This window comes from Athene cunicularia (genome assembly GCF_003259725.1).
Source record: "Athene cunicularia isolate RWA chromosome 8 unlocalized genomic scaffold, athCun1 chr8_part1, whole genome shotgun sequence".
Classification (NCBI taxonomy): domain Eukaryota; kingdom Metazoa; phylum Chordata; class Aves; order Strigiformes; family Strigidae; genus Athene; species Athene cunicularia.
In genome coordinates, this window is record NW_020799109.1 from 3,405,075 (window position 1) to 3,425,089 (window position 20,015).

Sequence of the window (20,015 nt, forward strand, 5' to 3'; positions counted from 1 at the left end):
CGCCTAGCCCCAGGCCCAGTTTGCCTGAGGGGGGGCCGCTTGCCCAGCCGCCTCGGGTGGAGGGGGAGGTGGGGGTGTGAGGTGCCTGACAGGGCGGGGTGTCCCTCGGGTGTCCTCAGGTCAGGAGCCGCGAGGTGGGCTCAGCTGGAAGGAGCGGGAGGGGGCACGTCTGCTGCGGCCTCGGCTCAGTTTGGGGGTGGTACCGTGCCTGTGTGCGGGTTTGGGGTCTCTTCCCGAATTTCAAAGAGAAAATCCCATGGGATGAGAGACCCCTCTCCCCCACCCCTCCACCTCCTTTTTCGCTGGACACTCGAGTGGCTTTGCACGGTGTTGAGTCCTGCTCCACAGTCCAGAGGAGCAGGGCGCAGGTGTTAGACTCTAGCTGGGAGGCTCCTGACTCTCCAGAGGCCTGTCAGGCCTTCCCCAGGAAATGTTTGTTGATGGTCGCTGACAGTTATTGATGATCAAATGTGTCAGGAAAGCAAATCTTGTAAAAGTTAACTTCGTCTCCTGCTTTACTTGGCTGTGGGAGTTCAGACCTCTGCAAATTAGTTCCTGCTCAGTTATTTTCCAGTCCAAATTCCTGACATTTCAGTTTATCATTTTTAGGTTTTCTTTGAATATTGTATGTTACTATGTATTTAATCTTCTCAGCCAAATGCCTCACTTTAAAGGTACTCTGATATTGAAATAAGGGAAGAAGACTAGATTAGGCGTGCTATCTTGTTGCCTTCAAATACAGAGGCTGTGACTGATAAATATTGTAGTTCCTTAAGGTAGTGCTGACTGCAGCACTAATTAAACGTGGAGCTTATGCGATATATTGGTGTATTAAATTGGATTAGCAGATTTGCTGTATGGTAATGTTCTGTTCCTATTTTGGGGGGATGGGTAGGAACTGACATCAAGGTGCATCTTAAATCCTCAGGGTTTAAAGAGGGTGGAATAAATTAGTGTTAAACCTGTTGTAGTGTTTGATATGAAGAACGTTTTCCTCAATTACCTGAACATATATGTGCGATGAGCCTAAAATAGACAATAGTACACAAGAACCAATGAATTGTACAAATCACACAGCATATGGTAAGGATTTCTAACTCATAACTTATATTGACAGTAACTACGCTTTCCAAGGAAGTGTTCAATTTATGCATTTGTATATCTCCTAGATGAGCTTTATAAAACATGGGATTAGTAATATCATTAATATGAAAGCCTAAAACACTTGTGTGGATTGGATGCTTGTCCAAAAATGAATAAATTTATTGTCTCTGATTGGTACATTTGTAAGTGAGGTTTCTGGTAAATCTCTTCAATGGTTGTTAGAGCCTCTAGGCTCTGTCCTGCACTACTGTGATTAAAACAAGCCATTTCTGTCATAGCGATTTTGCATATACTTATTAGAAGAATTGACACATGACAGAACAGCCTTCAAAATATTTTTGAAAAAAATTTTTTAAGGCAACATTGGCCTTCTATCAGGAGTTTTTGGTGCCATGAGGCTCTGTTTTGAAAGCACATTTATTTTGATGCTGAGTTCTGATGTACTTTGGAGTATGACAGAAAAGCGCTTAAATTGATCACTTGGTTACTACATTTGTTTAGGTTTTCTGATGTTTTCAGACACTGAAATAAATGGTCTCTGTGTTATCTAATAGCACACCAAGCAGTTTTGCTTTATGTACACTCGTTTAAAATACACGTGTGTCCTCATTGTCTTTCATATTTTGCTTTCCATAAATGCTGGAGTATTTTCTTCACTGGCATGCTTGGGGATAGTGAAGGTTTTCCGAATACTTTTCAGAGACTGGATGGAAATACTATCCAAAATGGATCCTTGTTTAAGTTATTCAGTCATTTACATCATCTTTGACATTGTGTCCCTGATTATCAATGGTCAAGTCAGTGAGCAGAAAGAGTATTACATAGTGTGACGTTGATCACAACCCAGGCTGTTAGCTGTCTAACCAGTTACCATGCGATTGTGTTTAATACACTGCACATTTGAACAGGAGATAAGCTTCAGAGTGGAGAAAGTTGCTAAATTCATTAACATCTCGTTTTCTGTGTCTATACAACGTTTTTGCACGCATAGCAGTTTTTAGCTTGTCCCTATGGTATTTGAGTCGCTTCCTTTTTCAGTATTACTGAAGTAATAAAAAGTTAATCTTCTGGATCATGCTTGAAGTTGTAGCATTTCTAAACATCTTTCTGGGATCTGTCACCCAAACAAACGGGTTTAATTCAAGGCATCCACATAGTCTCACTGAATAGCAGGTTTGGAGTCTTACTGGTGTGACACTGAGAAGTGTGGCCTTTCCTATATCAATATATTTCAACTCTGTATTTCTTCTAACTAAAAGAAAACACTGCTTTCTTTGCTTAAAATTTTTACAAGAAAATATATTTTTGTAATTGTCTTAAATTAGGCACATTGATCATTAGCAGCAATGCAGGACCTTATGGCAGTTAAGTCCAGCCATAATTTTTTTTTTTTTGGTCCCTATGCAATATGTATAGATACTAAAAAAAATTATCCAATTCCTAGTCCACTTGCCTGTGTGTATGATTGGAAGATCTGGAAAGAAATGTTGAACTTGGCTTGCAGTTTTGTTGGAATTAACCAACAGGACTCACATGTACTGAAAACTGATAGAAGGTGTGTAAATAACTGGGATTTTTCCTTTTGAAACAACAGATTTCAGCATTGGAGAGTGACTAATGCTCTGGTAATACTTTTAGCAGATGTCACTTTCTGCTGTGATTGCCACTTTGGTTCTCTTAAGAATCAGGCCTTATCTTAAAATAATAGAATCATTTGGGTTGAAAGAGACCTCAGGAAGTCATGCAGTCCAGCCTCCTGGTCAAAGCAGCATTGGCACTGAATTCAGACCAGGTTGCTCAGAGCTTTGTGCAGTCAGATCTTGAAAACCTCCAAGGATGGTGATGGCACTAACTCTTGGGGTAACTTGTTCCAATATTTGACTGTTCTCATGATGAAAATGTTTTCTGTATGTCAGGTTCAGATTTCCCATTGACTCATGTTGGAGCCAGAATGGAAATTACAGCAGAATTAGGGCAGCAATTAGGTTTGTATATTTTCCTTAATCTGTAGCAAGGAAAAAAATACAAGTTAGTCATGGGACTGGCTTAGAAAAAATCATTTTTTTAAAGAAATATTATGCATATGTGTACTGTGCTTTGTATAAGACTCTTACACAGTAGAACTTAGTTTATTTCACTTGTGTCTTGTCAGAAAAACCCTACAATGCCCAATCAGTTACCGCTTAATTTCAGATAATTTTTTTGTCCTCAGTTCAATGTCTGCCAGCACCAAACATTACTTGCAAAGATCACCTTGGCATAGAAAAAGTCTTTACAGGACATGAAGTTGGATTTTACAAGCCTATTGCATGTCGCAATGTGTAAGTACCCTATTGGGTTTTGTAATAATTTATGTTTGTTTTCACACTGGTGTTTTTCTAAAATAGTATGATGTGTTGACAGAAAGGAAAAGAGAAGTAAGATAGAACCATAGACATGTTGCCCAGTGCTTAGTCCTCTAATAAAGACTATAAGTAGTATAAGGATACAATGTACATGTTTATAAGTAAATCTGTCTCTGCCTTGGACACTTTCTCATTTGTTTATTTATGTTTGTGTCTTTGCCTTACTTGGTATTTTACCTTTGCTTTATGTAGTACTTTACCCTGGCAAAAATTTGCCCCAAATGCTAGGGCTACATTTCATGTATTCTTAAAATCAGCACAGCTGCTGAAAGGAGCTGACTTGGGGACACCTCTGCCTCCCCTCATCTGACATACCCCACCGTGTACTGAATCAGGGAACTGATCTGGGTTTGAACTAACTTGGATCAGTGCCCCAATTTGAGTCACAGTACAGTCGCTTCAAGTGCTTGTGCCAGCACAAAGATGAGGGCAACTCAAGGATAAAAGAGAGTGGAGAAAGGAGGGCTGGGCTGCTCTGTTCAGTGGCAGTGCTGGATCATGCCAGTTTAAAGTGCGCCTGTAGCTTCAGCTTAAGTTGTAGTGGACATGAATATTGGGGGAGTTTAAGTCTCCAGTTCACAAAAAAAAATATCCCTTTTAGAGGAACTGTTCTCTATTTTTAAGCAACCTTTGTATGTAATCAAATCCTCTGTGTCTTTCAAGAGCCCGTTTCTGAAACGTGAAAATGATGGACCTAGTTTTCCTAAAGCACATTGTGGGCAATGGAGAGCTCTGGATACCAATAAATGTTCCAACTGGCCAGTGCTAATGATCAGCGAACACCTGTCAGTACCATTTGTTTCTCCTTTTTTGTGGGATTCATGCAGGAGCCTTTTTCTTTTGTCCTACTGGAATCTTCGGAAATTAAAACTCCAGTGATATTCGCCGGGTATTCCTTATCACACGAGTGGGCAAATAACTCTGATGTGATAGTTACTGCTCAATAATTTGCCTAACTCAGAAGTACAGCTCTGCCTCTTAGTTTCATAAATATTTTCTCTGTATTTAGTCTTCTCAACAGTCAAAGCTCAGCAAATTGAAGAAAACATATTATTACGTCTAATCAAATTTAAATGCTAGCAAACTAGACTTCAGTCACATTTTTGTCCAGAAACAATTGCGTTTCAGTCCCATCTGTGATGGGGACTGAGAATAAGATGAGCTATACTAGTTTAATAAGATTGCTTCCTCTTTGGAGGAGACAGTAATTTTTACGTTTGGAGTTTTTTGTATTTGTATATTTTTTGTTTAATATATTTTCTAAAAACATTTTTTAAACATAGTTTTTCTTTATTAATAAAACCCCCAAATCTACGTAGGAAGTAAAATACCATCCTTCTTATGATGTTTATTACTTGATCATGACTGTTATTTATGGTGAAATAATCAGTTGTTACTCTACCAAAAGAACTGGCTGTGACTTTTCCAGTCTCGTGACCGCTAGTATGGCTGAAGGGGAAGAGAACCCTTTGTGGGCTGGCTGAAAACTCCAGTAAAATACAACTGTGAATGTAAAAAGAGTTACCGCAAGCATGCCTTTGATAAAGCCCCAAAGGCAGGTAAAAATGGCAGCAAGATTAATATTGCCACTCTTCATATGTACACTTGATTAACAAATGGTCTAATCACTGATTGTTATATGAGCCTTTTATAAGGCATCATGAATGTTACCCAAGTGTTAGAAACATTATTTTAAGCAGGAATCATCAGCTTAAACATTACACCATCAGGCCTGCCATTTCTACTGCTTTTTGTAGATTTTCCAGCATCTTATCTGAGTTCTGGTGGAAACTGTAGCTGTCTTCTGGCAGAAAAAACTGCACATCATTTAACCAGAAAATTGGTTTGAGAAGGCATCTTCCCATAGCAGGATTGTTCTAGCATGGGGACAGCAGGTTAATCTCTGTCCACAGCTTTTGTAAAGGACAAATCAGCAAGTTGTCCTTAGCCAAAACTGTAATTTAGCAACAGTTCAGATAACTGTACTGGGATCCAGTTATATTAGAGCAAGACCAGGAGATGTTTGTGTAAGTGGATGGGTTCAAGTTCAGTTGCTCCTAGTATTAGTTCAAGGAAAACCTTTGGTTTGGTTTTAATTTGACATTTTGGAGATAGGTATTTTTTGGCCAAGTTCTACAATTCTCCAAATTGGCACTCTATCACATATTTTGCTTAATATGTGCAGGCCCTGGTTCTGCAAACTTGAAATGTCTGTTGTTCAAGTATTTCCATTCCAGGCAGGGAGTCCATAAAATGGTAGTCTGTGAAATTCATGGGGTTCAGTGTGGACAGGTGTTTGAGCAGTGCCAAGAGACCCCAAAAGAGCACAGAAGCTACTATAGCAGTACCTGGTGTCAACTAGTGTGGAAGAACTGGAAGTTTTTAACATGGCAATTGGGAGAAACATGCAGAAAAATAAAGATTGGATGCGGCTGAGAAGCGAGGAAAAAATCAGAAGAGGAATCGTAAAGAAACTGCATCTTTTACCCAATTGTAGAAATTGCTTTAGATTTCTGGGATGTGTTATTCTCCTACTTGCTGGTTTGGTCTTTGATGCTTATTTTTATCTGAAAGAGTAAGCAAGACAAAGGAAATGCAGGAGTGGATGCAGCCTTGTTACAGGATTAAGATGTTTCTGCTTCTGATTTCTTCTGCCATCAGTTTGCTGTTGACTGAGTTGCAGACTGTTCTGCTTTTAGAAGCATCTCAATGCATAGGCAAGTGCTCAGTTTGTTACTAGTTTTGATCAGGAGCATCTCAAATTAAACTCTGTTCCCACCTTTTATATAAGAGCTCTTTTTATGCTTTAGTGTCCTTGGCGTTGTTGACACTTTGTAGGTGATAAACAATTTCCAACAGTTTACCTCAACTTTTAAATAAACCCATTAGCGTTCTTTACAGTGGAAACAAGACAGTTTTAAAGATGATGATTTATGTTGTATTAGGTTCCAGGAATGCCCAGTATGTTCTGTGTTGCTAATAAGTGCTAAGTAACAAATACTGAGGTAAGAGTCATGATTTAATCACTTAATGTTGCCATTAAGTTTTAAAGTCAGTAAATCTAGATAATAAGCAAAAAAGGTAGATCTCTTTTTTGGCATTGAAAGTGCTTAATAAAGGTGCTTGGACCTTTCTCAGCTACTGTCTTTGTGAAACTCTTATGTTTTATTCAACTGTCAACCAGTGGGCTTATTAAATAATTTCTGGCACATAATAGTGCACATATCAAAACAGTGAATTAATGAATATTTTTAAAGTTCTAATTACATTTGGGTTTGCTTTTATTTTCAGAAGCTGTTTGCCAATGCAGCAAAGGATGCAGGTTCTAGCATCGATAGCTGTATGTTTCTAGCTTGTGTATTAGTGTAAAGTTCACATCAGCAGCGACTGAAAGATATGGGTGGCACAGCACTCCAGCTGTTAGCAAGAATGGCGCCAGTTAGCATAAATCTCAAAAAGTCTGTAGTACCTGGTTATTTTGTATGCCTAACCATGAGATGCTTCACTTTAGAGTACCCCTCTACCCCTGTACGTCTTTGTACCGCCAACAGTTCTTCTCGTTCGTGAGCGTGCCATTTCCTACCTTTCGAGTGTAGTAAATGGATACACGACTTACCCTTTTTGTTGAATCCTTCCTGCAGCTCCTTCAGCCAGTGGCCATGGTTCATTTCTCCTTCAGATCTCATTGCGATTCCTGTCTCTGCTGACATCTCACCTGTCTATCCTGTTCCTCTCGATTTGGCTGCGTGTGAGACTAATGCCTACAGACAGTATGCATACACCGCTTTGTAGGGTTGTCTCAGTAGGGCTGAACTGTTAGGGAGTATTCTGTGAAACTGGGAATGCATCAGCAACTGAATTATGTCTTGACAAGAAATCATGATTTAGTTTCAGAATAATCTGTATTCTGCAAGAGTATATTGAGTTGTAACAGCTGAGGTTGCTTTATGGAGGATGCCTACCCAGTTTGAAAGCTTAACATTATCAATTCTGTGTCCGTTAATTGAAGATAAATAACAAGTCTGTTGTGTTTTGGTTTTTTTAAACTGAAGCAGCAGGCAAATGAGTCACTGCTTTAATTCTCAAAAGTATGAGTGAATATATTTTGCAGTCATTGTCTACATTACTTGCTTCTTTTGACAGAAATGGATACTCCTACAAAGTGGCAGTGGCTCTGTCCTTATTTCTTGGATGGTTGGGAGCAGATAGATTTTATCTAGGCTATCCTGCATTAGGTAAGTTCTTATTTTTTCTTTGAGGTGAAGGTTGTTGTTATGACTCGGTTGTATGTGTATACTTATATTTTAAGTTATAAAGGCTGACAGTTGTAGTTTTAATATTTACAACTAGAATCCTTACTTTATTGTCGTGTAAGATAAAATCCTGTGTTGTCCTCAGCCTGCTATTCTGTCGAAGCGAGTGGTGACAAATGGATATATAGTTGATAAAATCCTAATAAGCAAACATGATTATTGCCATTCAGAGTTTTGCTTTATGTTTGCTTTGCATTGATGTTTACCACAGCATTCTTTGTGAGACACTGACACAGAAGTGGTGGTGTTGACTCCTGTGCCAGCTACTTAAATGTTGCTTAATTTTACTGGGAAAATAAAAAGACAAATTTTACAGTAAACCTAGCGTTTTGGGATATGAAATTTATTGTGGCAAACGCATGCCTTCAAGATAGCTCACAGCATTAATAACAGTTCTGCAGAAGCTGGGACGTTTAATAAGACCTACCTCTGGTTACTGTTTTTTAGGACCTGATTCCCAGGGTCATGGTGCCGCTGGCTTTTAAATAATGGAAATACCTTAGTATGTTAAAACTATTTTCACTGGCTTTGTTTCTGAGCTGGACAAAGAGAGTAAATGTAAGTCTAGATAACATGGAGCAACAAATTGGAAAAAGCTATACATGTTGCTGTGTCTTCAGCTAGGAATTTTTAGTTTCTGCCCATTAAATGCAAACCCTTGTTTTTTTAATACCATTATCTGTCCTTATCTTGTGTTAACATCTGTGTCTTTTTTTCCCCCCAAGATTCTATAATTAGCACTTACTTTGTCCATCTGTTTCACAAAAAGATACATTTTTGGAAGCACTCAGTAAGGTGCGCCATTTTGTTAGACCATTGGATTTGGAATAATAATTTGCAGTAATCATTTTGTAATATATTGTAGTAATATAGATTTATAAATCCTCCATTCTAATATAGAAGATCTTTATGTCTCATGCTTGTTAACCCTACTGGAACGTACTGTAGCCAGTAACCAAAGTTAAAATACTTAAACTCTTACAAAGTCAAGTTTTCAAGCTTTTGAAATATAAAGAAGACAAAAGCAAATAGGTAAAAGGAAAAAAAAAAAAAGAGAATAAAAATCAGTACATTGGATTCCTTGACAGGGGTTGATTGGGGATTTTTTAGGTCATCCATGCCTTGGCAAAAAATGGCTAAGAAAAGTTAATAGCATTGAAATATTTTGCGCAAGCGTAATGAAGACTGTAAATGCTCTTTGGTTTATTTTTCTTCTTCTCCTTTGCTTAAAGAGCACACAAATACAAACAAGCTATTGAATATGAAGAAATAGGGAAGGCAAGCTCTTCCTCTCCCACACACTGTGAACTAAACCATAAGTTATTACTGCATAAGAGCACTATTTTTTACCTCCATGCTTTAGAGCAGTTTATTTTCTCAGTGTGATCTGCTTGTGGGGAGAGAAGTGAGGAGAAAGAAAAAAAATCGACTTTACCCTGCGCTCCAGAAATACATGCCAGGTTCAGAAACAGTTCATCTACATCCAGTAACATAATGGAGCAGCCAGTTCCTCAGATGAACTGGAGCTGCTGTTGGAACCAGCAATGGTAAGAGAACTGCTGGATTCCTAAAATGCCAACTGGCAGCGAGGTTCAGGACCAGAGAGTGAGAGGAGATGGTGTAAGGAGCGTCACAAATAAATATCTTAAATGGTGATTGCACTCGATGTAGGTAATAGCAAAGTAAACTGTTCACCAGAGTTTGACATTATTTCATCATCTTAACTGTTGTTTCCTAAGGCTAGTGTTTCTTTAGCCAGCTGTTGCCCTTATGTTTGGTTACTGTGCTGATACCCAGGCTAACTGTGTCTGGCTGCTGCAAGTCTCACGCATCAAACACTGGGAACAAGTTGTTTTAAATAGCGATACACTTTGGGTTTTTGCACGTTTAAGTGGCACCACTTCAGTTGTAATATGCACATAGGCTTTTCTTCTAACCAGCTGAAAGACCATCCTGCCACTACTCTTCCGTCTTCTTGGTCGTTAAGTATTTTTCCCTGTTCTCTCTGACTGCTGTGTTGTTCCATGGAAAGATTATAAACTGTCTCCCTGGAGTTTATAAATCAGGCTAGGTTCATCTTGTCAGCTACGGGAGCTATATCCAGACAGTGGGATGCTCTTCCCTCGGCGTGCACACAGTTCCTCCCCCGCTCTCCTACATATGCAGCCTCATCTACGGGGCATGGGGGAGAGGAGGTGGTATGTGGGACAAGATCGCTGCTGCTGAGCGGGGGGGAGCGCCAAGGAGGAGGCGGAGGTCAGGAGACCTTCAGGTATTTGACCGAGAGTGATCTCACTCTTTGGGTAACAGCTGCACGGTTTTACTCACAGGTATTAGGGAGCACAGCACGACTCGTGGCTGGGGGAAGAGGTGCTCTGGGATGCCACATTTGGTGTTAGCAGCGTGCTTCCCTCTTGCCTCAGCAGTGTGCTGGCCCCTGTGAGCACAGTGAGGATATGCTTTTTAGCAGGGACCTGTGTTTTCCCTGTTCAGCATAGTCTACAACTGACTTAAATGCAACAGATGCACGTTCCCCTTCATACTGCCTGTGCCTGGGTGAAGAGACAAATGTCTTCACAATGAGTATCTCATTCTCAAAATAACCTAGATGTTTGCCTAGCTCAGCTGAAGTATTGCTTACAGTATATATAGTACTCATTATATTATATTAATTATACAAGAAACCACCGATATTAAAAAAAAAAATTAAAAATTTTGAGACAGCCTCCTTCTTCTGAAGGCATTTTCCAAATGAAGTCTGCCTCGCATGGCAACTTCTAATGAAACATTTATCTGTTAGCTGCTATTCCCATATATTTTCTATTAATCTTTCATTTATTCATACAAAATCCCCCCAGTTTTGAATACCAGTTAAAAAGAAGTGTTTATATATATGTATATATATCTTCAAAATATATTCCTATTTCAGCAAAAATATAAAAATAATACAAAGGATTGTTCTCCAAAGAAACATGTTCTGAAAATCAAATCAGTATGTGCTGCAACTTATGAGATGGTAGAAAGTCTCCTTCTCTTCATAAGTAAATTTTGCAGCTCAAGTTGGGATTTTTTTTCTGTCAGAGAAAGGAAGATTTTGAGTAACTTGGTGATTAAGTTTTGCCTTTCCTCGTTTAAGCATATTTCTCTGTTAAAAAAAAAAAAAAGAATATATCATTAATGTTTTAAATCTTTAAAGTATATTCAGCATGTAGAAATATGTGGTTTGGTTTTTTTTCCCTGATAATTAAAGATCTTTAGGTTTGTTTCTAGATGTGTGTGTTTGTGGTTTTTTGGGTTTTTTTCCGGGATGGGGAGAGAATTGGGATGTGATTGCCACCAGAAAGCTACAGTTAAATTTAATTTTCCTTTTTTAGGTTTGTTAAAGTTCTGCACTGTAGGATTTTGTGGAATTGGTAGCCTAATTGATTTCATACTTATTTCAATGCAGGTAAGTCAGGGCTTTCAAAACAAGATACAAATCTGTGATTGTTAAAGCTTTTGTTCGATTGCTAATTCTTTGTTAGCATTTAAGCCTTAAGAACCATTGTGTCTTGAAAAATAAAGGCATTTATTTTAGCTCTATAGCTTGATGTTGTAGAATATGAATACAAAATATCAATATGTTGTTTGAATTAAAAATCAGATTAGCTATCTATAAATACTCATAATGAACAGCTTGGAAGTTGTAACACCATAAATTCATTTTATCAGAACCTACGAGCTCGTTATGTGACACACAGTGTTGGACTTTGCAGAGACATTCTGCTGTTCCCAGGATTCTGAAGTTCTGTGTTTGCCTGTGTTTTATGCTGATGGAGCCCATCATCTGGGGTGTGCGTGCAATATGCAGGAAAGAAGACATTGCCACTTTTTTTTTTTTTCTGCTTCTCCTCCAAATAGAAGTCCCACATCACCTGAGAGCTGTGACCGTAGGGTTTATGATGGTTAAATCCCCAGCTGGGGGGACATCTTGTGACATCATGAAATTACCAAATTGTCTTATTCTACAGTGCATCCATTTCACACGAACTGCAGATTGCCTGTGATGAACTTAAAATGCATTGTGGATATAGGAATTGTTTATAGGGGTTTATAGAAAAATATTTTAAAATTATGCATCTTTGCATATACGTCTTTTAAATTTTATGCATTCTCCAATTTCTTTCTGTGCTATTGCAGTGATCTTGCCTCAGATCACAGATTACAGATACAGTTGAGAGTATCTTTCATCTCTCCTTATTCATTTTAGCGGTGACCCCACATCAATTTAGCATTTCCAGAACAAAAAAGCCATGATCTTCTCTCCATTCCTTACCTGTGCAGTATTTCAAAGACAGTTGTCATCAACCTAATTCTCTCCTGCCTACCCTTCTTTGTTCAAGAAAAGTGGTTTGGAGCCCACTCGTTTGTTAGCCTGATTTTGTGACTCAAATCCTCATCAGCTTAACCTAGTACCAGCGCCTGGCTGTGTAATTGGGTTGATTAGAAGCCCTAGGGAAATGTTCCTTCTGAGACAGTGCTCGCTAAAATAGTTAAACTACAGCATAACTTCAAAATAAATCTAGTTTCTGTTTGACTAATTAAGCATGACTAATTTTATGATGGGAAAATTAGCAGTAATTGAGACATTAGCACAAAGTATATATTTCACTTCATATTGAAAAGTCGTGGTTCTTTTTCTCTTGTAGATCGTTGGACCTTCCGATGGCTCTAGTTACATTATAGATTACTACGGAGCGAGGCTTACACGGCTCACTATTACCAATGCAACCTTCAGGAAAATGCAGACCTATCCTTAACCCTGGCAGTAAGTGTCACCAAATGCATAGGTGCATTTTCTTTTTCCAGATGGATCCAGTTGTCCACTGAAATTGCTGATGACTTATTAATTACACTTCATCAGAACTGAACATTAGATGTACACTGAACAAAGATGATAAAATATGAAAATTCCTGAAGTGAATGAGTTTACCTCAGAGGAGCCAAGTTTCTTTGCGACTGCTCTATTTCTGTGAGCACATAGTTTGTTGCCAAGTTGTACCATTTGTGAAATGTGCAGACTTTTGCAATTTCCACTGATGTTCTCTGTCTGTAAGTAGAGTGTTACAGAGAGGTGGAGAAAGAGTTGTTCAGCACAACTATGCTGATCTTTAATCCATTGAAATTGATGAGTTTTAGCATGGATGGGCCAGGATTACACTAGGGGTCTGTTTTCATAACTATGTGTGGCAGTTTGTAAATGAACTTAAATATTCCAAACCACAGAAACTGCCTGCCTTTCTATCCTGTTCGTTAAAATCCGGATGGCTCTAAATCTCGTGCTGTGTACCCCGTGAAATTCTGTTAATTGGAATAATTATTTCTCTAAAGCATAAAGACAAATTTTGGCCAAGTTGCAAAATTTGGTCGGTGCTGATCAACAGTAGAAATATGGATGCATAAAAATGAGAACCGTAGATGACACATCACAGAAAAGGAGGGTGGGTCTTGGGGTGCCCTGAGGTTAGGAAATAATCATTCTGCTTATTTTGATTTATTTATTTCCCTCCCTTGGAACCATCCATAGTGAAATACATACCTTCCTTTTCTGAAAAGAAATTGGTGCATGTGTTTTACAGCTACAGAATGTCAAAAAAGTGAATTATTTGTACTAATAAAGACCTTCAAGTTTTAATTTTAGATCAGTTGTGTTTCAGTCCTTCAAAGTTGTTTGACCAAAGTCTTTAGGATAACCAAGATTTATGTAGATGTTCCTTTACAGAACAGCATATACACAGAGAGACAGAAGACATGTCAACAGAATCTTCATGTTATTTGATCAATTTTAAACATTCCCTTCACCTTCTAATGAAAACTGGCGGTAAATGAATGAGAAATCCATGTGATACAAACTTTAGTGTCGATTGTTTTCAGAAATTTAGGCTGTTCTTTTTTCAGATGAAACTTTCAAAATGTTATTAATGTGTCCACAAACGTTATTTTTAAGGGAATTACAAAAAAATGAGATTTCTGAATTGGTTTTTAAAGAGCAGTTTGTGGGTTTTAGTCTCTTTTAAACCTACATTAAGACTGCTGCATGGAAAGCTTTGCAAAGAAATCCTGGGGGTTTTTTTCCAAATCAGCGTAACCTGACATACCACGTAATGAGAATAAAGCACAAGGAGTACTTTGTGCTTAACATTAATTCTTTCCTTCATGCAAAAAAGATGTAGTTTTGGAATACTTGCTAACGTGCATTTCACTTGTGGATTCAAAGAGACAAGAACACTCTGTTAGCTTCGTTCACTTGCCTAATATTTGTTGCCTCTCCCTTTTGTCTCTCGTTCACTGAATGCTCTTTGTGCATGTCAGTTTTGTTTCCTGAAATACTTTCAAAAACAGACAGGAAGTGAACAGAAAATAAACGCTTGAATCAAATAAAATCTTATGGCTAAGATCATCCTGTGACTTGTCTGCTTTTTGTTTTTTAACCCTGAAACTGATAGTATAGCTGTGAAAATAGGAAGATACCATGGATATTATACTAAAAAATAGCCTTGGGCAACTCATCACACAGGATTTCATTCTAAAATGTATCTCCATGTGTACAAGTAGCTGAGGGCTTGACTTAATGATTTCAGCAGTCCATCTTGTGCTTCATTCATGTCTGTAAAAGAGCTATTTTGTGTGATGAAAACATGATTAGTTTTGAGGTCCATCAGATAATCTGTTAATCCCAGAAACCAAGTAGCCAGCAGAGAGACAGATTTGTTACTCCAAGTTACAGCGTTTCTGTAGAAACAGAAGATGTGTGTCAACCAGTCTAGGAAATAAAAAACTGCTGTGGGATTCTTTCATCCTGGTGCTCTCTGGTTTGTGATACCAGCGCGTGCTCTTGTCAGGACTGCACTGCTTTGTCAGGTCAGTCAGAATGAAGCCACAGGTGACCAGACAGAGCAGTATATTCCAAGCTTTAGCACAATTTTATTTCTGTTCGCTTTAAATGGTGTATTCTGCTTGCTCCTTTGTCTCTTTACTAACAACTTTCCACTTAATTTACAACCCTCTCTTTTGTCTGTAAAGCCTTTTAGAAATTAGTGCCACGGATGGCATAACCTTTGGAACTTGGATACTGTTGGAATTACGGTCTATATCTGAACACCCATCTCTGCATTTCTATATGCTTGTTCAGTTGCCTTAGCTGAAGTTTAGAGGGGGTTAACTGAGTAAGCAGATAGTGCTGCAGGGCCAGTAGAGCTTTAGTGAGGTCTTTGTTTTCATCTTGTAATTGTCAGATATGGCATGTTTACCATAAGGGCTGTGAAAAGTGTGATGCAAGATGTAAAGCTGTCCCACTGTGTTAATAATAAATTTGCTACAGTAATATTTATCAGAATGTCTGTCCTATGATGTTTTTCTGTGTTGCCGCCTGCTTTAGCTTTCTCCTGTCAATCAAGTTGTCCATCCTAGTGTTTCTGTAGTTCTGATTGCTCTGACTGCACTGGAATAATCTTGTTGCTGGATTGTTTTCCTGAAAACAGTTGCAAAGCAATAAAAATAATTAGACAATGTACTATGGCATCCTCCTGTCACATTACCAGATAAAATGATATCTGCTGGCCTTGCAGATATTCAGGAATCCTTTCAACATTCCAACAAGACAGTGAACTAATATTCTGTAGCTGTAAAAGTAAAAAACATAAAAAGTAAGAGTTTAAGAATAAAGTGCCAAATCTTCAAAAACCTGAATAAAGCTGTTCACTGAAGATGCTGCAGATCCATGCCAGAGTTAAATCCAAATCTTCCCTAAGTACTGGTGCAGTTCACTCATTGCAAAAAAGACTCTGTATACCCGTCCTTTCTTTTTTTTTCCCTCTTTTTTTAATGTCCATTGTTGGCTTTTCTGCAGTTTGCTTAACCATCATCTGAAAGAGCAGCAGCTGGTAGAAGCATTCAGCTTTGGGCACTTTGCATTCACTCGCACAGTGCAAAAGTGGTTGTACTTAGGTATTCCTACCGTAGTAGTAAATTACTCTGGATTGTGTTTGTTCAGTTATGTCAACCTGTGCATCTTTCACTTGTGTTTAGAGCTTGTTTTCCAAAAGAGCAGATTTAGAGATATTTTAGAACACTCTCACTAGTTATTCCTCCTGTGATTTAAATCACAACCATGTTGTGGCAACTTCCTGTGACAGTATTTTGTTATCCTAACTGTTTCCCTCTCCATCACCACCCACCACTTATTACATGAAGATATCACTTCTGCTTTCAGGACCTGATAACACCTTAAATGTTAGGTTTTATTATGTTTACAAAGACGTATTACTGTACGTCTGCCAGTAAAACTTCTCAGCTCCACAGGAAGGTCTTTGTGTTTGAAATGCTCCGTTAGAATTTTTTTGGAGAACATCTGTTGTCACCCCATCAAGAATTGTTTCCTTTGTTCCTCAAGAGTATATTCAGTTATATTTGCTTACACAGCTATGTCTATTCAGTCTTCTCGCATCTCTTCTCGGTGTTGGGTTTTTTTATTTTTAGATTCATTAGGTGTTTAGTCCATTTCTGTGCTGAGAACCATTCCTGTTGCTTGCTCTGCAGTTTTCAAACCTGTTTCCTCCAGAAAATGATGCTGAATACAATAAGGTTGGGTGCTTAAGCACCCAGCTGGGGAAATGCCAAAGGCAAGATTCTGCAAGCAGCCATACGTTTCCATTGCCTCATAGGACTGTCACTAATTGTGTGATTGCCTACTACTTCACTAATATATCATCCAGTCTTTCAAACTCAAGTGTCGTCTCATCCCTAACTACTTTGCCATTTTTGATATTATAAATGGTTGCTATATGGCTTCTTTAAAAAAATGTATCATTTTAATTCATTTAAATCATGCCTTTTTAACCAGATACTATGTTCTGGGTTCAGCCTGCATCAGAGTCTGCCAAGAGATGAAATACAAGAGATTATTCTGTTTGCATCTTCTGCCTGAATCTGAGGAGAAAAAATAGCTTAACTTTAGGCATATGCTTAAGTGTTTTGCTAGACTGAAATTTGATCAAGACTCTTCCCACTTTCTTCCTCTCAATCCATCTGTGTTACCCAGAGAACCTTTCTAATCTCTGTGAATTATAAGAGAAAATCGCATTCTGTATGGAAACCTTAGCACTGACAGTGTACATGGCTCTATGACATCCTATGTGTTGCAACTTCTTTTTTTCACCTCAGAGCTGCTTTCCGTTGACTTTTCTTCATATATCAGCTCTCTTTGTTCATGTATCCGTTACCTTTGGCCATCCTGCCACGAGTCCTCAAGTGCCTCCAGGAGGAGTTGGACTCTTCAGAGATGAATCAAGTATGTAGAAATGTCACAGCATCAGATCCGGGAATCTTTTAGATATGTGAAGCAAAGACACATTGGGGAGCAGTAGATGTCAATGAGAGGAGGCTGTAGGCTTCAGTTTCTGCAGAAAGTATGTCTGAAACTTAACGGTGTTGTCTCTTTGCCTTCTGCTTCCTGAAGGTGGAGCCAAACCCCCTATCAGATCTCCAAATCTTCTGAAGTTGTTCTTTATCGTACAGCAAAGACTTTGCACTCCGGTATTTTTCCCTGCACAACAGAAAACTGGAAAGTGGATGTGGAGATTTTGTCTGGCCAAGATATATTTTGCACTATGTTCACTATCTAGACCTAAGATTGTAGCAAAGGAAAAGAAATTAAATAAGAATAAAAAGGGCAGTCTCAATGCCGTTTGTACCGGGTGTAGTGAAGATCTAGTTCCATAAACTCCCAAGAAAATAAAGTGTTTAAAAAATACTGCTTGTCTCAAATACAGACTCCTTGCTTTTCCCAGGATTTCTAATTCTACTCTTCGTGCTTCATTATAATCTCGAACATACTCATGCTGCGATAATTCTCCATTATACATTTGAATGGCTGCTTTCAAGACTGCAGTGCTCTCTCCGAGAAGCACAGTCCTCAGGCTCTGCAGATGCATATGACACAGCAGAATTTTAGGCAGTATAAAAATTATAAAGATCAGTTTCAATTACTGTAATTACTATATAAATCCTATCTTTAAGAGGCTTAGAACAGGCCTATTTAACCTTGGTTTGAGCTGAGGCTTGGTCCAAGTCTGATAAGTTGAACACCAAATTCTTTTTTCTTTTTTTCTTTTTTTTTTTTTTTTTTCTCTGCAGCATCATAAGTTAGTGGGGAGTGGGGTGGGGAGGGACAAGGGATCCAGGACATCCCCCACGCTCTGTCTCTAACAGGGTGGGGACTGTAATCGGGCAATATACCTGTCCCCAGCCAACAGCAAGGCTAAACGAGCTGTACGTTTTGTTCCATCGGAAAAGCACCATTTCTCCCCTTGGAACCTGTGGCTGTTTCTCTCACACAGCTGTACTCCAGAGCAGGTGTGTGAGGCGGCTCGGAGGCAACTAGAAGCGCTTGGGTAAACCGTCAGATCCTACGCTCTTTGGAGGGCTGTAGCAGTAATTCCCATCTTTTATGTCATTTGCACCACCTCGATGAAAGCGAAGGTGTTGGCTGCCCTGGTGCTTCCCCTTTGAGTAGCTGAGGTGCCTGGAGCTGCCTCCAGCTGCTTTTCAGGTCAAAGCATTCAAAGCTGGGAAAGAAGTTGGCAGCACCGTATGCAGAGGTTGGGGATATCCTGCTCCATTGCTTAAACATGCCAGACTCTTAGCTGTAGGCCAGAGAGCAGCTTTGATATGGATAGCCATTACTTGCTCAAAAGAAAGCCTGGCACAGCATTTTCCATGTCATGAACCTGTTCTGCGGTGGGTGCTTTGCCCCCTAGTCAGTAGAGCCGTAGGAATGAATTTATTAATGTATTCTGTTTCCTTTTACACAGAGTCTTCTTCAAAGTTCCTTGGATTTACCATGGGGAAAACATGGCAAGAACATGTAAGAGGAGATCGCTGCCTGCGAAGAACTGACGGAGTGTTCACCTTGAGCCTGACGAGACTGCCCCCTGCATGGATTGTTTTGGCAGAGGCAGAAGCCTGGGGAATGCAGAGGTGGGGGGTAATTTTTAGGGCTTTCATTCCATGGTCCCATTGATTATAACACTATTAAGAGGATGGCGCATGCGACTTTTAAGTTATTTTGTTAACTAAGTGTAAGCAATGGATGTGTCATACTAACAAACATAATTGCTGGTGTGCCTAATACAGTATGTAAGTACAGTATAGTGAATTTAAAAGGTTGTGGTAATCTAAGAATGTTAAAAGGAAAATGTGTGCCTGGGGGGGTGTGGGGGTTGGGGAGAAAAACGACTTACTTGACATTCACTGTCTTCCTCCCAGCTCCTTTGCTAAAGTAGGAACAGAATCGGAACAAAAAAATGTTTGTTTTACAGCTGTACCAAGTTACGGCGTGGACTCGTGCTCCCCCCCTCCTCTCCCACTTGCATCAAGTACATCCTGTACTTTTGGCAACATGTTGACTGGATATTTAAAAGCTGTGAACTGTTCTGAAAGTTTCACATACTGGGTTATGGGCCATGTGTGTTTGATCAAAATTCAATTACTGCACTGTACCATGCTTGGAAACCTATCATCCCAAGTTATGAAGTATGACGAAATAGGCTAATCTAATTGGTTCAGTATGGGAGCAGTATCAACCAAGCTTGTTATGATAAATAGCTTCCTGTGTTAAAGGTTCTCTAGAGCTTAAGTATCTTGGCTCACCTCCCTCTACAAAATAAGAATAGTGTTCCCTGGGAACAGTTACATCACTGTCCCTCTCCTACATTCACAATTAAAGGTTTGTGGATTTTTTTTCATCTTGCTATTCCTTGAATAGATAAACCATAGCCATCTACCCTGTTCCCCACTTCCATCTCCTTCCCTTTTCCTCAGGTTAGGTTGTTATCGTCACTCTGCCCTGTTTCAGGGCTAGGTAAGCCAAGCTTGACCGGGGTGCCAGAGACAGCTCTGTACGCAGAGTTGGAACTTTTGATGTTAAGTTAAACGTGGAAGCACTTTAATCTTCCTAAGCATCTAATAAAAGAACTTTTATACAGTGATTTTCATACCTATGGATGTTCTATTATCTTCTTGAAAGTGGAATTTTAGTTCATCAGTAGCTAAATGCAAATCCAGTGTGCAAGTGCTGGATTATGACTAGGGAAGGACTGTGGTCTAAGCCTGGATTTGTAGTCACTAAATTTGTCACTAAGACAGTGAGCTGTCT

General features: G+C 39.1%; 1 protein-coding gene across 2 annotated transcripts; it reads left to right on the forward strand.

The window, feature by feature from the left end:
* Positions 1–346: 346 nt before the first annotated feature.
* TM2D1 (TM2 domain containing 1) lies at positions 347–19,756 on the forward strand. Of its 2 annotated transcripts, XM_026853475.1 has the most exons (6): positions 352–1,083; positions 3,317–3,425; positions 7,653–7,744; positions 11,197–11,270; positions 12,511–12,629; positions 18,673–19,756. In XM_026853475.1, exons 1-5 carry the CDS (start codon positions 1,014–1,016, stop codon positions 12,619–12,621), a joined length of 456 nt encoding a protein of 151 aa, XP_026709276.1. In that variant the 5' UTR covers positions 352–1,013; the 3' UTR covers positions 12,622–12,629; positions 18,673–19,756. The 2 variants fall into 2 exon arrangements, with proteins under 2 accessions (XP_026709278.1, XP_026709276.1); XM_026853477.1 differs by lacking the exon at positions 18,673–19,756 and having other exon boundaries at positions 347–1,083; positions 12,511–14,259.
* Positions 19,757–20,015: the final 259 nt, after the last annotated feature.